This window comes from Calypte anna, chromosome 5A, assembly GCF_003957555.1.
Source record: "Calypte anna isolate BGI_N300 chromosome 5A, bCalAnn1_v1.p, whole genome shotgun sequence".
Classification (NCBI taxonomy): Eukaryota; Metazoa; Chordata; class Aves; order Apodiformes; family Trochilidae; genus Calypte; species Calypte anna.
In genome coordinates, this window is record NC_044251.1 from 6,372,355 (window position 1) to 6,396,916 (window position 24,562).

The 24,562-nt window shown below is 42.9% G+C and overlaps 1 protein-coding gene across 3 annotated transcripts; it reads left to right on the plus strand.

The window, feature by feature from the left end:
* Window positions 1-4,116: 4,116 nt before the first annotated feature.
* C1QTNF4 (C1q and TNF related 4) lies at window positions 4,117-23,913 on the plus strand. 3 transcript variants are annotated; one of them, XM_030452060.1, is made up of 2 exons: window positions 4,117-4,182; window positions 22,389-23,913. In XM_030452060.1, the coding sequence occupies exon 2, from the start codon at window positions 22,397-22,399 to the stop codon at window positions 23,495-23,497; it is 1,101 nt and encodes a 366-aa protein (XP_030307920.1). In that variant the 5' UTR covers window positions 4,117-4,182; window positions 22,389-22,396; the 3' UTR covers window positions 23,498-23,913. The 3 variants fall into 3 exon arrangements, with proteins under 3 accessions (XP_030307920.1, XP_030307918.1, XP_030307919.1); XM_030452058.1 differs by lacking the exon at window positions 4,117-4,182 and adding an exon at window positions 4,185-4,773; XM_030452059.1 differs by lacking the exon at window positions 4,117-4,182 and adding an exon at window positions 4,476-4,521.
* Window positions 23,914-24,562: the final 649 nt, after the last annotated feature.

The following is a 24,562-nucleotide window of genomic DNA, read 5'->3' on the forward strand; positions in this document are numbered from 1 at the left end:
TCAGGTCCTGTTATACAGAGAGCTGGAGGGCATAACAGAAGTACCTGAGCTCCCCTGCATAGTCATTGTTTCTGTGAAGCAAGAAAGAGAAACATGCTTTACAGAAATCTGAAAGAAAGGAAAATGATTAAGAAAACTCAGACATTATAAGGTTGTTGCCTTCTGGCAGGCACAGGAGTTGCTGAAGTGGAGAGACAAATATGAAAGAACTAGATGTGTTTGGGGTTTTTTTGTTTGTTTGTTTTTAAAGTTCATCATTGATACACCCTGGAGAGAGGCAGACTTTTTATGTAATTGAAAGGGATTTTAACATAGAGGTACTGCTTGATGGTGAGAAAGAAGCTGCTGGCTGCTCAAGCTAAACTCATCACAGATGTCTTTGCTTGCTGCAATGAGGAGGCACAGGAGATGTTTGATTGCTACTGTGCAGCTGGTTTTAATTCATTGGAGACATTTGGGTTGGGAGGCTGAGCTTCTTTGGCCATTGTATTTAAGTAACTTGGAACAATAGTTTGAAGAAATATAGGGGAAGCTTGGTTTAGAATATGTTGGTAATCAGGAAGAACTTCTTAGTTTCTTAGAACATGTCTACCTTAAAATGGCTTAGCTTTAGGGTACAGCATGAATTTGTGGGCTGAATGCTTGGGTCTGGAGAAACACATGTATAATAAAGACACAACCAAAGAAGATAGATGCTGGGAAACTGAATTAGTTTCCAAACAATTAGAGGAATGCAAATGTCTAGAATGGCCATAGTGGTAAAGACATATCTCTGAAGGTATTAGTTATTTCTTTAAGAGAAAATTGATTTTTTTACTGAGAAAAAGGTTTTCAATAAACATCCAGTTTGCCCAATATTAAGCATTTCACATTCTGAAGGAAAACCAGGTTGTCATTTCAACCAGTGCACAGTACAAGCACACACACTATCATTTCTATAACCTCTTTCTATGCTACCTCTGCATACTTAAATTGCTTAGAAAATTATATAGCTAACAATATAAGACTACATAGTTCATATGTGAGATGTCAGAGAGGCTGGAACATACTGGGAAAGGAATTAAACATTTGGATGTGAAGGTTTGGGGTCCTGAAAAGAACAGTGAAAGTTGCACAGCAGTTGTGTAGGAAATATTTTGAAGGAAAACTTGGTTTTGAGTGGTAAAATTGACTTGGGGAAATCTTCTACAGCACAGTCTCAGAATGAGAGAGGGAATTTCCAAATGTAGATGTCTTCAAGAATTATTTGGAAAACATGAATTGAGGATGCTGCTGCTCTCTGTTCACTGATCCTCTTTAGAAACATACATATAGTAAATGCCTTGGACTTTATTATGGAGATCTAGGGCTCAGTCAACGTTGGCTTTAACAGCAAAGGGAAAGAGAAGTCTGCCATTTCATGTTTGAAATAAAAAATAGTGAAGAAGTCATCACTCAAGAAATGAGACTTTATGGCTGTGTTCTGTTGAGTGGGCAGGGTAGTGCAGAGGGGTGATTTATTTCAGGCACTTCTGTTGTGTCATTATTCGCTCAAAATAATGTGATTTATCACACATGCAGACTGGTAGCTTATTGCAACAGACACAGTTAAGTGCTAAATTGAGAAGTGGGGAAGTGAAAAAGGCTATCTTGAAGAGCTGGAGTGTTTGTGCATGCTGATCATTGGCCTAGGATCAAGTTTAGAGAAAGGGGAGTTTTGTAACCATGTCAGACAGCTGAAGGAACTCCCTGAGCACATCCAGCAGGTTTATACAAGCCTTATGAAAAGACCTAACATGGTATTTGCAGAGGCTCTGCATGTGTTTCTGGGTGTTTATTGACAACCATTTCTTCTATTGGCAATGCTGCCTCAGGCTGTCTTTGCCCATGCCTGATACAGGCCAGGACAACAGTTCATGGGAATGTGTAATGCACAGGACCAGGGAGCTCATTCAGGTGACAAACTGCATTCTTTTTTTTTTTTTTTCTTGGACTATTTTCTAGACAAATCCATTTCCTAATGCAAATTACCACAGGACAGTTGAAGTACTCATCCTGAAACATTTAAGAACACATTTGAGTGACAAAAAAGCCTTGCAAAAGGTTAGAGGTTGCTTCTAAGAGCAGCACTGCTTACCTTTGTTCAGCTGTATGTTCAGTAATCTTTGTTCAGAAATTCCCAGGTGTGCTGCTACAGTAAAAACTGTTTGTTTTGTACTTTCAGCTAATAGGGAGAGATGTTGAATCCCAAGGATGCCCAAAAGAAAGCTGATAGTAATAAAAATTTGTCCGTTTATGGAATTAAAAAACTGTGAAGAATCAAATCTTAAACCCACATAGGTGTGAGGAATACGGCAGGGGGCTAATAATATGCAGATTGTCAAACTGAAATATTTAAGAACTTACTGAAACTAAAAGGTTGATTGATCCTGGAAAGACTTTTCTCAGCTTCTATGACTTCTCTGTTCTGGTGAGTCTCTTGGAGTGAGTTTAATATTCTGATTTTCAGGAAAACAGCTTAGAGTTGAAGTCATTTTAGCTGAATGTAAACAACCCCCTCAAATAGGGCAGGGAAAGAATATTATTGCCCCAGTGAGAAAGAAAAGCTGATGGAGGCAGAGGCACAAGCAGCAGAAGCAGAGCAGAGCACAGAATTATGCAGGATAAGGCAAAGGATGTGCCTAGTTTATAACAATGAGTATCTTAGTGCTCAAATCATGCCCCCAGTGATGAACATATTTAGAATGTCAATTCTATAGTACTGCTGATAAATTACTCATCACTGTTATCATTTTGCATGAATGCATTTTGCCTGGGCTCTGCTCAAGGTGACCATCCTCATCTCCTGGGAGTCAGTGGTTTGTTCATTTCTCCAGGAGCACTAAGTGTGATGCTGAGCAACCTGTCCTTTGAAATGTGTAGAGAAGCATAAAATATGTTTAGCCATCAGTACCAGGTGGATGTGAGTCCATCCAGGATACTCTGCTCAGCTGACAGCTGTTACCAGAACCACATGAGGGTTTAGTCTCCGAATCACTCACATCCCATTCTGCATGTCACTGTCCCCTTTGCCTTGCTCTGTAGGAGGGAAAAAAGAGAAAAAACATAACATAGTAGAGGGCTGTGGAGGATTTGCATGCTGGCAGGTATTTAATGTGATGTGCACAACATGTTAGATATGCTATTGGGGAAAACAGTGGAAGGAGGTTCTTGTTATGCCATAAATTGCATTCTTGCACGATAAAGGAAATTACTTTTTGGTCACTGCATTTGTCAGTTCTCTTGTCTCTGGACAAGCTATTCCTTTTTCTTCTTTCCTTTTTTTTTTTTAATTCTCTCACAATCTATTTGTGGGGATCAGCCTTGTGTCTGGTACATGGGTTCACCTGAGCTCTGAAACCTTGTAAGGAAGAGAGGCAAGTGGAAAGGGGTGATGTGAGAACTAATTTCAATCTGACAGGGCATAAGTTCAGCACTTCCAGCTACAGGGGAAAAGTCTTGGTGCCTGCCACAAGAGGGGTAAGTGGAGATGGAGGTTAGGAAGCAGAATGTGCCAACATAGAGCAACAAAGGCTGTACTGTCCTCTCACAGAAGCTTTTCTGGGTGCCCCAGCTGTACTCTGAGATGAGTACACCGGCTTATTAATTTCTCCCTAAGCAGGTGGGTGCAGGAGACTTTGTACAGGATATTTGGTTTTAGAGTTGGAACTTTTTTTAAACATTGAGATCTTGACATCTTCTTCCTGGAAGTCAGCATTAGATTTTACAGGACTAACTTGCTTTACAAAACCCCAGAACAGCAACATCAAACCCTTGCTATTTTACTGTCAGCAAAAATCAATGTCGACCTTCAAAGGAACAAAAAGGCTAAAAAAATAGCCTTTGTTGGGTGGTGATCTAAGGCAAGCCAAGCTTTCTAGAGAGAGCTTTTGCTGGCCCAAATAACAGCTTGCTATGTAGTCCAGCTTTTGGACTTGCAAATCTCCAGAGCAGATCAGACTTCCAGTAGCCAAAAGCACATCGTTTCCCACAATTACACCCTTGTGTTCAATCATTCCCAACCCACCCGGGCCCCTCCACCCCCCGCGGCCCACCCGCCCTCACACCGAGGTCCCGGCCCTCACCCACCGCCGCCGGCCCGGTAACGGGGAGCGGGCCGCCTCAGGGCGCTCCCCCGCCTCTGCCGCCGCAGCCGCCTCTGTGGTGCGTGGTTGGTACATAATCCCACGCCGCGGGGTTTCCAGCGCCCTCTCCTCTCAGGAAGGTTAGCGGGGAGCCCAGCCCCGCTTCCCCACACCGCCGCATCGCATCGCATCGCATCGCATCGCATCGCATCGCATCGCATCGCATCGCATCGCATCGCATCGCATCGCATCGCATCGCATCGCATGCATCGCATCGCATCGCATCGCATCGCATCGCATTCGCATCGCATCGCATCGCATCGCATCGCATCGCATCGCTCCGCCGCTCCTTCACGGCTCGGCGCCTCCACTCCTCCCCCGCCCAAAACCTCCCGGAGGCCCGACCTGCCGCGCGCAGGTGACAGCAGCTCCGACACCCTTCTCCCCCCCCCTCCACTTCTCCCCTTCCCCTCTCCTTCCCTCCCCCGGGCCCTCCTCCCGTCACTGATTCGGCGCCGGAGCCCCGGGAGCCCGAGCCCCCTCCCCAACCCCAACCCCCGTCCCCCGCCGCGGCTCCTGAGCTGTCAGTGCGCAGGCAGCGCCTCGGCCCCGCGTCGCCAACATCCGCCAACCGCCGCCAACCGGGGCCGCCACCGCGGGGCGGCAGCAGGTACCGTGCCCGGGGGGTGGGGGGGGAAGAGCCGCTGCTGGCGGGGCCGGGCTGCACCTGAGGGGGAAAGGTTTGGGATCGGCATTCCGCGGCCGGACGGGGGTTTGTGGTGGAAAGGGGGAAGCGAAGAGGAGGGCCACGGCGGCCACTGCGGGAAAGGCCGTGGGTACGGAGCGGTGGCGGAGCGGCGGCAGAGGGGCCGTCGGGGCTCTGACGGTCGCGGTTCTGGCGAAGGCTCGGGACACGCTGCGGGCGACGAGGCTGTGGCCATCGGCAGGGCAGGGTTGGCCGCCCGGGTGGGCTGCGCTCCCTCTCCTGACTCCGCTGAGAGGATGGACAAGGGCGGGAAATGCCTCAGTTATCTTCCCATCTCCACCCCCATCCCCCTTTTTTTTTAATTTCCAGTGTTAAATGGTCTTATGCCGGAAAGGGTATGAAATTTTGGCCCTGTTTATCCTTCAGCCGAGGTTGGAGAACCTTCCAAGGGTCGGCCATGGGGAAGGGCATCCTGAAAAATCCCCCCGGGGCAGTTTCTCAGGTGGGAAATGACATTAGCCTTGCCTGTTTCCCTGTGGCTGGGATACAGGACTAATGCTGCACTCTACAATTCTGTCTCTTAATCCTTCCCTGTGTTCTGGACAACCTTACTTTGCTTTCCTCAACCTACTCCCTAAAAAGCTCCTAAGGAAGTGGGTCAGCATGTCCAGATGATGCTGCTCAGACACGGAGTTTCTGCACTGCTGTCTGACTGGAAGGCATCACTGTGACCCTCCAGTTTATGCACATACTGAATGAGCCGTGCTTCAATTATTCATTCTGATGCTATTGCAACCTTCTGCAGTTGCTCTTCTCCAGGGACATGATGTGTAAGAAGCCTTTGAAATATTTTGCCTATGAGATTGCAATCCTGTCTAGGCATATGGCAGTTGTTTGCTTGTCTAGCCATTCTTAAGGGTTAATTTATAGCAGTAAAAGGTATGTCAAGGAAGAATAAGTATTCCCAGTAGGGCAGCATTACCCTCCACATTCCCTCTGTTCCCCTGCAAAAAGCTGTAATAAAGCTGAGAGCAGAGTACTGCATGGTCAGTGGGCTAGGCTCTAGAAATGTTTTGTATTTTCAGCCTAGAAGAAGAAAAGAGTAAGAAGAAAGTATATTTGGTCTCTATGGTGAAGAACCTATGGCTTCAACACTTTAATTGAGTTAAATCTGATCACTCATCAGTGTGGTAGACGTTTGCTCTAGATGAAGAAACTGGTTCAGGAATTAAATACATCGGAACCAGAGATTTGGAAACAAAACTTGGAATCCCTTTTGTTGTTATTTATGTTTTCCTAGTGTGATCATCTGTCCATTGTACTGTGCTATCTAGAGAGTGCTCATTGGTAAGCAGACAACCGTTCATATTTTCTAGTTACAGGAGGCTGGGTGGACCCACAAAGGCAGATGTTATACTTGTGGAAATACAGGATAACTATACTGTGGCCTGTAGTCAAATAGGTGTGTGATAGCTTTTATATTCTCTATTTTAATAATAGGCATATTTCCAAACAGCAGCATGGCAAATTGTTGATCCTCAGTTCTTGGAATACTCACTCTTTATCAAATAGTAATCTAGAGGAATGTAGCCCCCCTGAGAAATACTGTGTGTCTAAGATGCATGGACCCATAGCAGTTTGAACCTTCTGTGCTTAGCACCCAATAACAGACCAAAAGAAAAAGGGGACAGTGCTAGAACAAAGTGAAGACACAGTGAGTCTCCAAGTGATCAGTCATTCTGCCACAATCTCATTTTAATGCTTGGGTATAGGCAGAGAACCCTGACATGAACTAATGTCATAGTGACAGTAGATATCCCATGTGGAGAGTAACTCTGAGAGTATAATCTCATTTGAGAAATGTCTCCCTCCAGGAGATACTCCACTCTACATTGACTCTAAGGCATGACAATAACGAAAAAGATAGGGGTAGAGTCTTAAAAATGCTGAAATCCAGGGCTTTATGACCATCTGAGGTCAGATGCTAGAATTTGGTGGGATTTACCCATTAACTCTTCCATTCACCTGTACTTTTAATTGCCTAAAGGATGAAGTGCATGTTCAACTCCAGGGTGCACAGTTAGGAAAAATCATGTTTCATTTGCTTTAGGATTATCTTACTAACTAGTCTGTAGGGGCGAGGATCCTTGTACCATCTTGAAAGACAAACTAGGGCTTGGCAATTTAACAGTTTGTCATATGTTATTAGGAATCTACCTGACTGACTTTGATTTTCACCCAGTAGAGATTTAAAGCTTTGGCTCTTCTTGGTTGACACACAGAAATTTAGGATAAATCCTATTGCCCAGCAGATCCAAGCTGAAGTCAAGTCAGGACTTGTTTTTCCTTTCAGTTATCCTTTTTTCCTTTGCCCCTATCCGAGGGAAGGAAATTTTCCTGATGCTCAGATGAGACAAGCTGGCAATGCACAACTCTGCAACTCCTGTCAGTCCCTTGTTCAGTGTTTTCTTGTCCCTGTAAAGTCTGCCTCTAGTTTAATACTTCCTCCAGACAGGTTTGAGAACAAAGGAGGCATTCCTGCTGTGTCTAATCAGAGGTCTGAGGTTTACAGCCACAGGAACACAGTCAGAATCACGACATGATCACAGAGCAGGCAGTAAGTGACTACTCCAGAGGCTAATAATTGATTATTAAAGCCCCATTAGGAAACACTACAAAGCATAAAGCCCTGTTCCTCCCTTTCTACCCTCCAGCTGGTTAATTCATTCCATACTCATTTTTCTGCTCTGCCAGGGCCTCAGCCACTGTGCCAGGAAAACCGTCTGGATTGGGTTAAGGAATCTGGGGAAGCCATGAAAGTGTTTACAGATGAGAGTCAAGGGAGTGTTGGTGGGGGGAATAATGGATCATCTTTATTCATATGTACACAAAGGCTTACTATCTCCTAGTGCCTGCTTGTGACCACCACGGCTGCCCTTTGAGCTCTGAGGAAAGGAACCTTCAGTCCTTTGGTCAAGGGCGGATGCAAAGAAAATAATTAAATCCACTGAAATCAATCAGCTGCCTGGGTGCATCCCTTCTTGTGTGTGCTGCTTGTCCAACTACAGTGGATATAATAGGTGTTGACATTTCTAATATATCTCTAGGTCTCTGAAGAGAGCTGCTCACATCTTTGCCATTCACTGTTTCAGTGTTCCAGCAGATTGTGACAGAATTGCCTTTTGCTCATCTTACATATTAAAAGGCTTTTTGTGGCTAAGAGTTCGTCGTTTAATTAGGTTTTTTAGGTTTTTTGTTTTAATAAATGTTGTATTCTTAATCATGGCTGCACATTGTATATCTGCTTTGGTGAGATGCAGGGAATAGCAAGTGAAGGAGGCTATAAACTGTGTGAACTGATTTTCTGAACAAGGAGATCTTCTTTAAATAATATCAGAATATTCAGAGCTCACAATCTGTATGCTTTTAGTCTCTGCCAGTCCTTCAGAGAGGCCATAAGCTGCTTTAGACTGATTTGATAGCTGTGTCAGTGTGTCCTGGATCTGCTTTTGTTCCAAGTGTTTTCTTAGATGACTTGGATGGTAATGTAAAGAGTGGGTGTATCACATTTGCCAGGGACATAAAACTCTGTGACCTAAAAGATGCTGGAGGAAAAGACTGTAATGAAAATTTATTCCAACAAATTGGCAGAACTAGTAGGAAAAAAACCCAATAAACTTCCTGCTACAATAAGACATGAAGAATCAACTGCATAAGCAAAAGTGAGAAGCAAATGTCTAAGCTGCAGCTCTTCAGGGAAGAAGAGCTGTTATGTTATGTTCTGTTATGTTCTGTTATGACAGAACCCAAGCTGAACATGAGTCAATGTCATGCTGTTGCAAATGAAGGCAAACACCTTGCTTGGATGTATAAAAGATATATAGCCCAGAAGACATGTGAAGCAATCCTCTTGCTGTGTTCAGCTTTACTAAAGCCTCAGCTTGGAGGCTGCGCACAGTTTTGTTTATTACACTTTGAGAAAGGTGCATTTCAATCAGAGAGAGTTCAGAGAAGGACAGCAGGACTCATCCCAGGTCTGAAAAATGTGACCTGCAGGATGGAGTGAAAGAACTGAAATTATTAAGCCTGAAAACCAGAAAGCTGGCAGAGGAACATGACAGTCTTCAGACACAAAATAGAGGAAGGAATGATCTTTTCTGTGGGTTCATGGTATAAGGAACAGAAAGCAAGAAGTAGCAGAAAGAAAGATTATTGACTGCAGAAATAATTTTCAAAAACCTTGGCTTTTAAAAATTGTCTACTATTTGGTCTGGTGAGGTTATGAAGAGTTCTTCAGTTAGGCAATTATCTGTGAAGAATGAAATTAGGCTACTGATCCTATCATGGGAAAGTACCCTGGACTATTCAGTATTGAGTTCTCTTCTAGACCATTCTTCTTTCATTTTATGAAGACAACATGTTCATTTTATACAGATTAAATAAAAGCTTTCTGCTGGCCCTGTTCTGATGGATGTCTGATATCCAAAGGTATCTTGGTACCAAGAGCACAGTGCAGGTCTTTCTGAAAAGAACCTGAAAGAAAAGTAAGAGATAGTCACTAGAAGATAGTTATAAAGTGGTCTCTCTTTTTGGAGGAGACCAGAACTGATTTCCTTGGAGGTGTTTTTGACTCATTGAATACTGAAGATGATGCAGAAGAAGGAAAATGAATGAGGATAGGCAGTCAGCAAAATTATCTGAACTGAAATTACAAATTCTTTTTAGTATTTTAGTCCTTGAATGCAATACCATAGTCCAAAAATGCTTTTGTAGAGATAAAATGTAATAAAAGTATCAGATTTGGAATAGGAATAAAACAAAGCATAATTCTACAATGGATGTTTTTAGGCATTTCTCCAGGGAGAGAAAATCTAGGTCCTGTAGTATTCGTGGTTTTGCATATATTATTTGATATAAATGTAACAGATGGTCCCACGTGGATGGTGAAAAAGTACTATATCTCTGTGAGGAGACAGGTGGAGAAAAATGTGAGCCATGATCATCTTTTTGGGATGCTGCAGTGGTGAGTTGCACAAATGAGCCTGAACAGAACACATTTTGAGTCCAAAGAATGTTTTAATCCTCTAAAGGGAGAAAGTTTTTCTCTCTTCAGGCTTTATGCCTTTCCTCTCAGACAAAAAGAAAACCTCTTAGGTAAGTTAAAGATGTACTTGGGAGGAGTGGAAATGGTTTTAGACCAAGCAGGCAATAGGGAAGTTTTCTTATGAAAACAGATACTGCCTGGGACTTAGAGACTGCAAAACAACTGCTGGAAAGAATCTGTGTTGACTGAACAAGACAAGGAGAAAATTAGGGACTGGGCTGTGCTTTTTAGAAGGCTGTTTTCATGGAGCTATTGCTCAGTGAACTGTAGCATGTTAGCATTAAAATTTAGTGTAACTTAAACACTTCAACTGGAATTATCCGTAAGTTCATGGAAATCCCCATATTTTGATTTACTCTGGGACGTGTGAGCACAAACTGACACTGTATAAGCTCTGATTGCTTTTCCCCTGCCCTCATCTTCCATTGCTGCTTGAACACTTTGGGCAAAATAATGATTTTCTTTGAAAGCCACTCACTTGATGCTCCAGGTATTTCAAAGTAAATTCAAATCTCTTCTACCTAAGGACTGGCCAGTGCTTCATATTAGCTCGTATTGCTTTGTCCAAGTTTATTTCAAGGGTCCTTCTCCCATCCTTTTCCTTTTCTCACATGAGTATATGAAACCCAATTTTTATTTGGGAGGCAGAAAAGGTATCCAAAAGAAGGATTATTGTGACCCAGTGCTAAAGGATGCTCAACTCTGGAACGAGGTGGTTCTGGAAGTAGGTGAAGTGAAGGATAGCTAATGTAATAAAATCTCCTTTTTATTACCTGTAGGATTCATCAAGGTAGACAGGTTCTTCTCTGTGAAACCTGGTGTCCTGGGTGAGTTCAGGGGTGTTTTGGGAGCAGGGGATCCACAGGAATGTTTCCTGGGAGAAGCTGCTGGGAGCTCCCCCAGTTCCAATCCCTGCTCCAAGGCCAAGCAGCTCTGGGAAGGTGATGTGTCTCTGCCAGGAATAGAGTCAAGAAAGGGAAACCAAACTGCAAAAATAATAATAAAAAAACCCCTGCAGAGCAGAGGAGATGAGAGAGAACAGAGCAGAGCCCCCGAGGTGTGTGAGGAAGGAGGGGGAAAGGTGCCCGAGCAGAGGTTTCCCCCAGCCCGTGGTGAGATGGCGGCTGTGCCCCTGCAGCCATGGAGGAGCGCGGGGGAGCAGTCCCTGAAGGACCCCGGGGGGGTCCCTGTGGATTTGTAGCCCCTGAAGTGCAGCACGGGTGGGCAGAGGTGAAGCTGCAGCCATTGCAGGATCACCGAGAGGGGCAGATGTGGATCTGCAGCCATGGAGGAACCCGTGGCAGAGGAGGTGACTGTTCCTGCAGCAACCATGACTGTGAACCTGTCTGTTTCTTGCCCTAAAATTTTTTTTTTACCATAAAAAATACCCAATATTTTTACCATTTATTTTTTAAAAGATCCTATTTTTTTACCATTAAAATCTGCCTATTTTTTCCCTGCTGCCATAAGTGGGGAATGCAAACCTCCCTGTCCTGGTCTGGATGAAGGAGCCTTTGCGTGGATTTTCTCCCCCCTGTCCCCAGATGCCTGTTTGGTACCAGCTGGACCCAAACCCTGACACAGGAGGAGTCAGTGACAAGCTAGGCAGAAAACTACTGAACATGCTGGAGGGTTTCTGCAGATGGTGATCTCCTGTTGGAAGCTGTTGGTAATTGTCTTGGAAAGGAAAAGTGGTTAAAAGTAGCTAGAAGGAAGGTTTAGGTCCGAAAGAGTTTGAGTAGGGTGCCACTGGCTCAAAGTATGAACTTGATGTGAACATTTGGTTTTGGGGTACATAGCTGAGATTGCTCAGCGTGGTTGTGAAGAAATTGTGTAGGCTATTGCAAATGGCACTTTTGTCAGTGTGAGATGAATGTTTAATGCAATGTAATAATACCCAAACCTGCTTTAAATAAAGCATCTGCATAACACTGTTCGTTGCAGCCATATCCTGCACGTTAATTTGGGGTTTTTTCTTTCACACTTTTGTCCAGTGAAGGTCTAAACGTTATGTTGAGCCTGCTAGTGTATTGCTGCAGTCTTTATTTCACCATTTTGGCTGAATTCTTCTTCAGACAAAAATCAGAGGCAGCAGCTTCAAGCTGTCAAAGGCTATTTTGCCTGGGAGGGAACTGGCTGGTCACACAGATGAGCCTGGGATCTGTGAACACTTGTCAGCCTCTCAGCTCTTTCTCACAGTGAATGAGGAACTGATGAGTGAACAGCAGTGTCCAGCAGTGCTTTTTGATGGTAATGCCAAAGCCTTTTTACCAGCAGCTCCCTAGTGCAGATGGAGTTTTACAGAAATAGTCACCCAAGCATTTCTACTGCTATTATGAGGGGACTGGCGTTTTTTAAATACTGGAAAAAAAAACATAAAGCCTGAAAGCAGGTATGGGAAAAGTTTTGTAAAAATATGTGTGGATTGAGGAGGTTTTTCAGCAAATACTTCTCTCTGTCCCTGCAGCCAGGGCAGTAGGCACTGACTTCTTTGTCAGATTGTTACAGAAAATCAAAGATCAAAAGCACACCTGTGAACACTTGAATTAGACAGGGTTTAAGGAAAGAACTTCATAGCTCCCCGTAGAAAAAGATGACAAGCTGATTAAAACCATGGACCAAAATATCCTCAGATTCTAAAAAGTGGAGGGAGAAACTGGGAATTTGCTGAAAATATCAGCTGTGATTTCACAGCCTTGGGATGTGTCATTTGCACCAGCCATAGCCTTCTGAGAAATAGAAAAACTGAAAGAGCCCAGGTTCCTATTAGCATTCCTCAGGGAGGTCTCTTTGCAAGGTATTTGGCATTTTAAGAATCGTAAAGACCCCCCTCTAAATGGGGGAACTGCACAGGGCTGGTTGAGAAGAGTCAGAATTAACAAACCTGACAATGGCTGCATTTGCTCACTTACTTTGCTGCTTATAACTGTGCATCTGTAGACATCAGAATACTACTGGGGTATTTGATAAATAAAAATAAAGAATAAAGAATACTACTACTATTTAATAAACCTGATTCATGAAAAGCAGTCGATACTAGAGAGCAAAATGTGTATTGCAGTATTTCATTGCTAACCAACAACTTCTGTAACACCCAGGGCAAGTCTGGGTCTCAAGAGACTGGCTGGTGAAAAAATGGGGGTAGTTACATGCAGTGATTTCAATTTTTTTTTTCTTTACCTGCCTATCAATTAACTGTCTATGAAAGCAAGAGGATGTCAGACAGTTAGAGGACAGAACCAGAAAAAAACCCACTCGTTCGCATATGTGGGCTTTGACTGACACCTCCCTTTCCCCAGAGCTTGGCAGAGCAGAGTTAATTCTGGAATAATACTGAGCTCTGCTTTGGTGCTGAGTGCATGATGATTATTTCTGCTCAGTTCTAGGCCTGGGTCCTGACCCAGCAGGAGAGGGAGCAGGAAGGAATATGCCAGATCAGAGGTGGAGGATGCACAAATCTTAATGACTTTGATCACCTTCCTCACTAAACTAGAGCTCAGTAATTTTCCAAATTGAGATGTTGCAGGATGCTGGCAGTGGAGAGCAGCACTGCAGTACAATTCACAGGATTACCTGAGTTATCTTCACAGTAATGAAGCAGCAGGGCACAAAAAGTAATGAAGGCAATGATTTCTCTGAGTGTGATGGCAGATGTTAAAAGGCAGCATGTTTTCCTGCCTGACCTGTCAAGACAAGAAAAAAACTGCCAAAGAAAGCAGCATTCCTGTAGGCAAAAGCCTCAGTACAGCTAGAGGTTTTTCAGATGGATTTGAAAGGCTTGCTGTCAAAAAGTATCAGTCAACAGAGTGTGACTTTTTTTCAGTTTGTTAAAGTGCAGCCTTTGATGGATAAAAAACCCAAAGGAATTATATTTCCAGTGATGAAACAGTGCTAGAAGTTGATCTATCGAACAAAGGTAACTGAGGCTCCTGTGTTTCCTTCCTGCAGGTAATCAACAGGGGGACAAGAGCTACACAACTTGTTCCCATCTTCTGCTGCATTGCTTAATCAGCTCTTAGCATGACTATGAAACAAAGATGAGTTTTGTTGTCATTGCATGTAGTCACAGCTGGCACTCAGTTATCCATTAATTCCCTTAGGGAATGATTGCTGGACTCCACAGGCACATCCTGACTTGTGATTTGATGATCAGCCAGCAAGAAATGGCATCTTCCCTCTGGCATTCACCCAGGTGGGTGATGTGCTGGGGCTTAGAGCAGCATTCCCTGAGTGAGGGAATGGGTTGGAAGCAACTATTGCAGGCACAGAGCTCCAAGAAAATATTAGTTACATTCCTGCTCAAGTGTAAGAGAGAAAGAGAAGTTGTGGCTACACAGACAGAGAAAGAAAATGGACAAGAAAAATGTAAAATTTCTTCCTGTTTTTGGTTAGGGCCTTACACTGTTAAATTTAAATCATGCATTGACTGATACAAAGCACAGGAGCACAGACCCACAGGTAGGAAGCTGAGGACATAAAACCATCACAGAGAGGACAATTAACAGACCTTGAGAGTACACCACAGGTTCTAATATCTCTTATAATACCTCTACTCTTATGCTGGTGAAATTTCCTGTAGTGTCTATAAGCATTTGTTACAACTAAGGTTTGAAAGAAATTTGACAAATAGAGCATCAGCTCTGAGAATGGCACAGGAACATCCTCTTCTGGACTCCATGGTTGGAGGATGGAAACATTCATTTAACTGCTTAAATGCATAGAGAAAAGTGTGGTTTAAAACAATCAAACAATACCTCTATTTATGGCTCTAAACTGTTGTTAGACTTTAATTTCTTAACAGGAGTGGGGTCAACACCTCAACTTTTCTTCACTGGAAGGAAATGGGGTAGAAAAATTGAGCCACAATAAAACAGAAATAATAAAAGGGTTAGAATATGAATTGGCTCCAGAGTAGTGATTCTACCCACCTAGAGTTTCCCCTTTGTCACTCACACTCATAGCTTAATCACTATTGATAATAGTGCAGAGATGTGTTTTTTTTAAAGAATGTATCTGAGGATGTGAGCTTCACCACTTCAAGAAAACCTAAAAACAAGCTTGTGTTCATTGGGGCTGACTAAAAAGCTTTTTCTTTATTATCAATCTTTTAAAGTCCCTGTGCTTCATTAATTCTTGGGGAAAATATTCATCTTTTTCCTGCCCAAACTCTTACTAAAAGAGAAAAATTGCAAGAGTAGTCTGTGATGATGAACCCATCTGTGTCTTCCTTAGGTTCACAGTTTTAGTTGCCAACCCAGAAATATCTTCTGCAAACACTTGTAAACTTTCTCCCTTATTGACTCTTAAGAGTCTCTCATGGTCTGCACAGCCATTACCTTCCTCTTCACATTCTCCTTTAACATTTCTGTGCTGTTGTGATTCCAGCATGCCAGGTGGTGAAATGAAACCATTTTATTTGCAGATTCTTTCATTTTAATCTTTAATCCTGCAGGGTTTGATGTGGTTTTTTTCCCCCCAGACTTTATAACAGTCTAGCATCACTAGGAAGTTTTATGCTACATTTATTTGTTATTGCCCATGTCACACATCCCATGTCTTCCAGACTGTCAGCATCTTTTAAAAGCTCTTTTACAGAGACCAGCAATATGCTGTTCAGCAGGCTACCACCAGCCCCTTTGCAAACCAATGTAATTTAAATATTGTAAGCCAGGTAACAAGTTTAAAATAAAACTACCCCTGTAACTGAGTCTCATTCATTTTTAAACAATAATTTCTGCTTGCCTTTTGGAATATCCTGAAATGGGCTACTTGTACTCAGCATTCTTCCTTATGCAGTGTCTGTCCCCCCAGTAGGTTTGTTGCTGGGCTGTCTGTCTGGCAGCATCCCTGTGCTCTTCCTATGGTTTTATATCCACAGCCAAAGCAAAAAAAAAACCCAACACAAGAGGACTTTTGTCAGAAAGTCCCACTGCTACATGGCTCCCTGCCACCTGGGACAAGGAAATTGCCCTCTACTTCTCTGAGGTCTCTCTGCCTTTGTCTCTTAACAGAGCTCTTCGTGGTATATGCTGCCAAAGTTTCAGGTTTTTTTACCTAGGAAAGTACCTGCTGGTATTCCAGGCCAAAGTGTCTCCCATCAATCCCTGCTTGGATCTGCCTTTTGGTGCAGCAGCCCAGTTCCTGGAGAGATGGGATAATTCAACAAAGCCTTGTTCCACAAGCTCAGCATCTCTTGTGCACACCAGGAGAAAGAAATGCACACATACACTAAGCTAAAAAAAGAAATCAAGTTCACAGGTGGGGAAAGAAGCAGTTTCACTTTGGCACTACTGTAATTGGATCCATGCAAAAATTCTTACTCTTGAAATGGTCTCAGTGTTTTCTGGCTAAAGGTAGCAGTGTTAAATAAAGACTCTACAGCAACAGAGACTTCTGGCTTTTTCTTAAGCTGTGATTTTCACTCATCTCCCATCTATACTTTCACAGGAACCATTTATTACTGACCTGACTCCCAGCACTGGATGATTCTTTTCACTACTTGGCACTCACGTGGTTTCAGTGACCAACACTGCACGTGCAGAATAACTTTATAAGTATTCAATACATTTTATGAGCTACAGTTTAAACTCAAATGTTCTAACCATGTTTTCCATTCTCCCACTTCTGGTCAGAGTATGTTGCTTTCCTTTACAGTATTTGCTCTTGTTTGATTGAGGAGCATCCATGTGGTGGAGTGTTGCATTTGTGTCATTTGTCCATTTATGAAAGGATGTTAAAAATGATATTACATTTTAAAGCATTAATCTGTTAGAAGAACTCCTTGCTTCCACCTAGGGTTTATTCAGCCATCTTCTCTAGTAAAACACCATTTTGTCTAAAGGAATATATTTTTTAAAGGAATATATTTTTAAATCTACATAGTAGCCAAAATGGAAGTCACAGTGTGTCACCCTGGCACTTGAAATGTGTATTACAAATTTCCCTGAGCATTGTTATAAGAAGAAAAATCTTAATGTAAGAACTATTGTGTTTTCTTTGTGATCAGTGAATATATATACTCATATATAATTACAGAATTTTAATTAGACAATACAATATACAAATATACAATACAATATAATATTCTGTAATTGCACAGAATATATTTAATTAAACAGAATTGTTAGGGCTTTGGTTGAAATGTGGCAGGTTTAATTAATAGTCTGATGTGTTGATTTACACCAGAGGCTTCTGCCAATATACAGTGTCTCCATTTACTTTTCCTGAGTGTGACTGGAGTTGAAGCACTTCAAAAAAATTTTTGTCTCTCCACAGATCTTCGAGTACACAGAAACTGATTTATTATGTTAAATACCTCCCTTGACTCAAGGAGACATTTAAAATTGAGTACTTTCTGTATTAATGCTATACAATTCTGTCAGTCAAACTGTGGCTTTTAGTGTCCAGAAAGCGTTCCAAATGCTTCAGACAGTGTTTTACCTCTCAGGATTTTTCAAGAGTTCAAAAACATTCATCAGAAGCAGAGAAAGCCATAACTGAATCAGTGATTTTGTCACACAGGACTCTTTATACAGCTTTTGCTTTTGAGGATCTACTACAATTAAGTTCTTGATGTTTGAAGAAGTGATGAATTTGCATCGTTATCTGATGCTCTTCGTCTGTATCCAAGGAGAGGAACAGACAGTATGTGGTACCTGGGGAAAAAAAAGCATTACAAACCATAGTCCAGGCAGGCTGTTATTACACAGGTTTTCACTTATTCAGATAATTTTAACATTTGTAGCTGCCCTTAAATATTAGAGTGAGAAGTGGAAAGAGCAAGGCTTCATTCTTGCAGCTTACAGGATTTTAAGTACTTTTACTTATAGTTAATCACACTGCATTGCTTTCCTTTTGTTTCATATCTCATTCTTCAGTGACCTTGCAGGTGAAAATCCAACTGAAATTAAAGGACTCTTGCTTGAGGTAGGACTGAAGAATCTAGCTCATATGTTTGAATGGAAATAAAACCCTTGTGAGTTTTACAAGCAGATCTGGCCTACAAATCTAGAAATGGGGTGACCTTTTTGGTACTGAAAGTCCTTTTCTAAATCCATGGATTGCAGCTGAAGAACAAAGCTAATTGTCTTTCCACTGGTGGACTGATTCTTTTCCAGGACAGAAAAAAAATCACCTTCAGCAAGCACACAGCTGTTAAAATGTCCTGGGTCACACAAATGGTGAATTCTGTCTCTTTTCAAAGGTTTGTAACTCCTCTTCTGCTGAGTCACTACCATTTTAATCCCTTCCTTTCAGTTCATTAATTTAATGTCAGTGCCTCTGAGAACTGTTGAGCTCCATCCATGTGGTTTTTGCCTCTTATTCCAAAATGAGTTTCTTGACTTCTTCCCTGCGAGTTGCTGTCCCTGTTGGTACTGCCTGGAGCCTGTAAAAAATGTAGAAAGAAAGAAGCATATCTTGTTCAGCCCATGGGTCTCCTTTTTTTTTTTTTTTTTTTTTTTTTTTTTTTTTTTCATCACTGGTGTTCTCTTCCATGCTGGAAGAAAGCTATCCCAGAAAAAGTCTTGGGCAGTAGGAGCATTTGCTGAGGAATAACAGAGCATTTGGGAAGTTTTATCTTTCAGGCTTGTTAGGCTAATACTCAAGTCCAAACATCATTGTGATTTGCCTCTGTTTATGGCCCTCCTGTATCTAGCTGAGTCTTCTTAGTGATTGGCAAATTATTCTTAAACTGGCTTAGTGTGAGATACAGTTATTAGATACTTTTGTAAATTATTTTATATGCATAAAGAACCTAAATAATCCTGAAAGTGGTGAGTGGGAGCTTTCAAGGAAAGTTTGCTGATGGAAACACAACATAATTAATTGCCTTATTTAAATGACATGCCAGGAAGTTATGAGAAGAGCTGATAAATAAAGGACTGCAGCAGCAGAGTCCTTGCAACTGTGACTGAGTGATCCAACCTTCTTCAAAGTGGCCTTATTACAGAGAAATGAGCTTTGGGACAGAAATAAGAACAGTGATCATTTGAAGGAGTGTAAGGTCAAATTGACTACAGAGTTTATTAAACCATTTTGTCTTTTTGTGGGTTTTTTTAGCCAGCAGTAGTGTGCTTGCAGTATATTCCCTGACTCCCAGATACACTGAGCAGCCTCTGGAGGACAGGCAGCACTTTGGAACCAGGCTAAAACCAAAAATACTAAATCCTCTCATTTCTTGTCTCAAGAGCATGCAGCCATGTCAGTCATCCCAGTTTTCCACACCACATATCATGGCCCTTCCAAGTTTGCCTTTAAGGCTTGGTTATCTAAGCTGGAAGCTGAACTGAGCCTGCTGTGCTAGGTGTACTCTGCAAAAATGAGGCTCACAGGGTAATACGTTGGGATTTAGTTCTAGTTGGGATCTTAGGGCCTAATAATATTGTTCAAACAGCAGCAATGGCCAAATGCTGTACAGAGGAAGAGAAAGAAGCTTTTGCCCTGAGGAGCTCACAATCTAAACAGCCAAGTATGGAAAAATAAAGAAAGACAGCATGGAAGCAGATGCATGGCAATTAGCTGTGGCTTAATAGTCCCATTGAAAATGCTTTCTTAAATTATTTTTCTGGATGAAAGGTAGCCAGTCTGTCAGATCTGCCATTAGATGGATAGTTCCATGTAAGTGCCATGGACAGGGTTAGTAGCAAGTTAACTTTCAACTGTGAGAAGGCAGCTGCTATGGGAATCAGTTACAGAATCAGGAATCATAACTTAGGAGGCCACTTGTCCCATCTCCTGCTCAAAGCAGGGCCAACCTTGAATGAAGATCAGGCTGACCACAGCTTAATGCAGTTTGGTCTTGAAAAAAAACTTCCAATGATGGAGATTTCACAATCTTCCAGGGAAAACTATTCCATTCTTAATTGCCCTCATCATGAAATTATTTTGCTTCTATTCTTTGGGCTTTATGACCACTATTATCCTCCCACCATGCACATCAGTGAAGAGTCTATCTCTCTGTTCTTAGGTTTTTTTCATAGGTACTGTATAGCTACTACTAAACCCCCCCAAGCTTTCGCTTTTTTTAAGGCTGAACAAGCCCAGTTTGCTCAGTCTCTCCTCATGGAGCAAGTGCTCCAGACCCAAAGCATCTTGGCTGCTGTCCTTAGGAGTCACTCAGTTGCCAACTGAAGGGGAATAATCACTGTCTGTAGTTACTGGATAATTCTGCTAACATGCCTCAGTGTGCTGTTCATCTTTGTTACCTGCAGGGCACAGCACTAACTCAGGAATCCTTTCCTGTTCTCCAGGACTCCTGGATGCTTTTCAGCAGCACTGCTCCTCAGCCAGTTAGTTGTCACACATCCCAGGCACAGGGATTCACATTCATCCTTGCTGAATTTCCTTTCTGTCCAGTCCTTCAGCCTGTCCAGGTCCCTCTGAACTGCAATTGTGTATTGACAATCCCCCTGCTTTGATATCATCTGCAACCTTGATAAGTGTGCATCCTGTTTCCTTCTCCAGGTCACTGACAAAAAACATTAAAAAGTACATCTGAAATTAAATACTTTAAGCCTGACAACCCAGACAGTTTTTCACTTATCACCATCACAACTTGGATACAGGAATGCTCTGGGAGACTGTAACAAAAGGCTGGTGAGATCCATGGGTCTCTTCTCACAAGAAGGCAATTGGTTTGATTAGACATGATCTACCCTCAGTTAATCAAGATCTGCTAAATGTCATGTCCTTTGCCTAGAAATGTGTTCAAGAAGAATACTCCATGATTTTCCTGGGGACCAAAGTGAGGGGCTAACTGGCCAACCAGACTATAGTTCCTCAAGTTGTCTCACTTGTCCATTCTGAAGATGGATATAAATTTTGGCCTTTCTCCAGTCAACTGGGACCCCTTTGATCTCCATGACCTTTCAAAGATGACAGGGTGGCCTCAATATGACATCAGTCAACTCTCTCAACAACCTTCAGTGAAGCCCATGGGAACCCATGAGTATGTTCAGGGGAAGCAGGATAAGTCAGGAAATACATTCTGAATTCAAGGGCACAGGAAAGTACTGAGATGTTTGTGAGAGAAGCTATCTTAATATAAAATTAGGACGTGTGTGGGTATTTCTTTTTGTCTCTGCTGGTGTGTTGCTTTCATGTAATTAAGTGGGAATATACTTTATTTGTGGGTTCATATCTGTTGGAGCTGGATTTCAGATGTCAGTTTTATTCTCCACTGTGAGAGAACAGGGACTGCAGATCCAGCTAAATTCCTGTTGGTGAGTGATTCCTGGTGTCACATCTTGCCAAAACAGGATCCCTTTGCCACCCCACAGCCTCTGTGGCTTCCGTCTGCTTTACTTCTATTACTAGGTCATCTCAGTTGATTCAAATTATTTACCCTTTTACCCTTTTTAATTCAGGGTTTCTCTTCATTCCTTCCCCCAGTGAGTACCATGTTCTGCTCCTGTTCTGCTGGGCAGAGAGTTCATTGTTTGTGGGCTGGCAAGGCACCAGTTCTGGGGTGACAGATGGGGCAGACTGCAAGCCAGGCAGTTGCCTCCCAGCCTGAATGATATTTTAATAAGCACAGAGAGGTGACAGAGAGAGAAGCTTCTCACTGGAATGACTGGCAGTTTTGTTTTCAGCCTAGAGGCACTAACAGATGAGTTTTGGACTCAGTCCAAAGAAAAAAATCCCAGAAACTAGAAGCAGAAAATCCCATTAGCTCCTAAATTATCCCTCTTTTTTAAGGGTCAAAGAAGGTTTTTCTTTCCCCCTCTTTGGTTCATTGTCCAGATGGAGACTTGTTTCCCTGGTTTTGGTGTTTCAGTTCTCTCAGGGATTCTATACTTGGAGAGACTTGCCTTTTATTTATCTTTTGTTTTCCTTTGGGGTTTTTTTTGTTGTTTTATTCATTTTTTCCGCTGTCATCCTTCCTTCCCTAAACAATCCCTCTTCTAATTTCTTTACACCCTTCACAAATTCATGGTGAAGTCTGTCTGAAAATTGGGGTCTGCCAACTGACTTGGCTTCCATCTTCCATAACCTGGGAAGCAGTGCAGTGCCAGGCAATTGCATCTACTCTGGAATCTCTGGAGCACGTGTCCTCTGCTCCCTGCCCTTCAGCTCTATCTCAGTCATGTAATACAGGGTCTGTGTAGGGCTTTGTTTCATCCTTGGTCTTGTGAATAAAAGGGAGCTCTGGCAAACCCTCAGCAGAATCTGAGATCCCTCTGCAGTGTGAGCAGCACAGTGTTTTGCAGAGAAACTGTAGGCCAGGCCAGGCTTTTGAAGCAGAAAATTCTTTTTCTTCTTGAAGTACAGAGAAAAATCGTCCAGCTCTTTCTAGGAAAATATCAAAGTGCTGCTGGGATATAAACTGAGATATAGTACTGTACACTGGGAACTTCTCAATATTTGGGCATAGGCCATGCTGTCTATCTCGCAAGTTTCAGGTCTCTGTATGAACTAGAATAGGAGTAGGAAATTAATGCAACTCCTGCTAAAATATGCTTCTTTTTCCTTTCAGATACAACAATGACCCTGAAGGTTCAGATCATGTTTGTCTTCCTTTGCTGCATGATTTTTCTGCCTACAGATGGCTTCCCAGCAGACACCAGTGCTGAATTTCGCTCTGCTTTCTCCGTGGCCAGGACCAGCAGCATGGAAGGGAGCTCCGAGATGGTCATCACCTTTGACAAAGTCTACGTGAACATTGGCAACGACTTTGATCCCAAGACTGGATTGTTCCGCTGTCGGATCCCCGGAGCCTACTACTTCTCCTTCACTGTTGGGAAATACCCAAAGAAAAACCTGTCTGTCATGCTGATGAGGAACAAGAATGAGGTGCAAGTGATTGTCTACGACGAGCATCACCGCAAGGAACGGAAGGTGGCCAGCCAGAGCGCCATGCTGCAGCTTGACTACGGTGACACCGTGTGGCTGCGTCTGCATGGGGACCCCAAATATGCCCTTTACAGCAACGTGGGTCCCTATACAACTTTCAATGGCTACCTAATCTACCCAGACACTTCTGCCTTCTTCCAGAATGCTCTCAGCTCTCAGGAGCTGGAGCCACACCGTCACGCCGTTCAGCAGCTTCCCAGAGAGCCGAATGAAGCTTCAGAGGGACACATGTTGTCTGATCAACCAAGGAGGGAACAAGACCCCCGCTCTGCATTTTCTGTTGCCCGCTCACAAAGTCTCCTGGGGACAGATGACAAGCAAACCCAGCATGAGCCAATCACGTTTGACACGGAGTTTGTGAACATTGGGAAAGATTTCAATTCCTCCACTGGCATCTTCTCCTGCCGTATACCTGGTGCATACTATTTCTCCTTCACCATTGGCAAAATGCCCTTTAAGACAATGTCAGTGAAACTGATGAAGAACCACAACGAGGTGCAAGCCATGATCTATGATGACAACCACTCCAAGAGGAGGGAGATGCAGAGCCAGAGCATCATGCTGCCTCTGCAGTATGGGGACACTGTCTGGCTCTACAGCCATCAGCACGATGGCTACGGTGCCTACAGCAACCACGGCAAGTACATCACCTTCACGGGCTTCCTGATCTATCCAGAGGCTCAGCCAAAATGGCTTCCAGGTGCCAGCTCACCCCAAGGATCAAATAATTAAATCATTGTGAAAGGAGGATAAGAAGAGCCAAGATGCCGTGGACTTGGGTATAGCTTCTCTTCAGATATCATCCTCTACTTTGAGCATGCTAACCTGTGTCTGGTGCTTTCCTTATGCTGCACGCTTGTGCCCTGCCTGCAGGGCTACTGCTGTGTCTGTCCTTCATCCATAGAAAGGTCTTTCCAGGTATGTGTGTGTGTGTCCTGTGTTGGTGTTTGATTTGAGCATAAAGCATGAGGTAGTTTTGGGGCTGGAGTGGGGCAGTGTAGTGAGATGCTGAGGATCAGGGAAGCACTGCAGTAACGTGACTGCAGATCCACAGCATCCAGAAAGCAAAGGATGTGGTGATTTTCCTTGCATATCTGGGGAGGGAATAATTGTAATGAAAATGAATGTAATAAAAGTACAAAATATGTCACATTTTTTTCAGCTTGGAATTTGTTGTTACTTGTGTGACTTATGTGGTTGCCAGTGGCTGAGGTACCAGTTCAGGAGAGGAAGAAGCATGGTGATTATACAAGCCACAGTCTGTGTTACTGACCCAGTCTGCCTGTGGACACTCCTTTTATCATTCATGTGTATGAAGTGTTGGTACCTCTTACGATTTTATTGCAGGTTTCACAGTATTTGGTGCTTTTTTAAAAATCTGAAGTTCCTGAAGTAAAGCTGTGTTTGATAATCTCAGCTTCTACTTAATGAAAACAAATATTTAGAAACAAACAAAAAAGTAGGCTTCTAGCCCACGTAGTAAAGGGTTTAAATCTGTGAGCACAACCATCCTTTGAAAGATCAGAAGCCCTGAAAGTAGGAAGCATTAAAAATGTGGGTTTAAATCTGTTAATACTTGGGTCTGGAGCAGGCCAGGTGTGAGCAGTGCTGACTGCAAGGGCATTGGGTTCTCCAGAAATCAGCTTCTTGAAGACTGTGGCTAATACCACAAAACAGGACCAAAGGCACCAGGAAATGGTATTTTTAGCACCTGTGTTCCAGTGGCTTCTTAAAGTGTTCCAGTGAGATGCAGTGCTGCTGCAGAGGAGCTGGTGTGGCTGCAGAGAGCCATGGTGT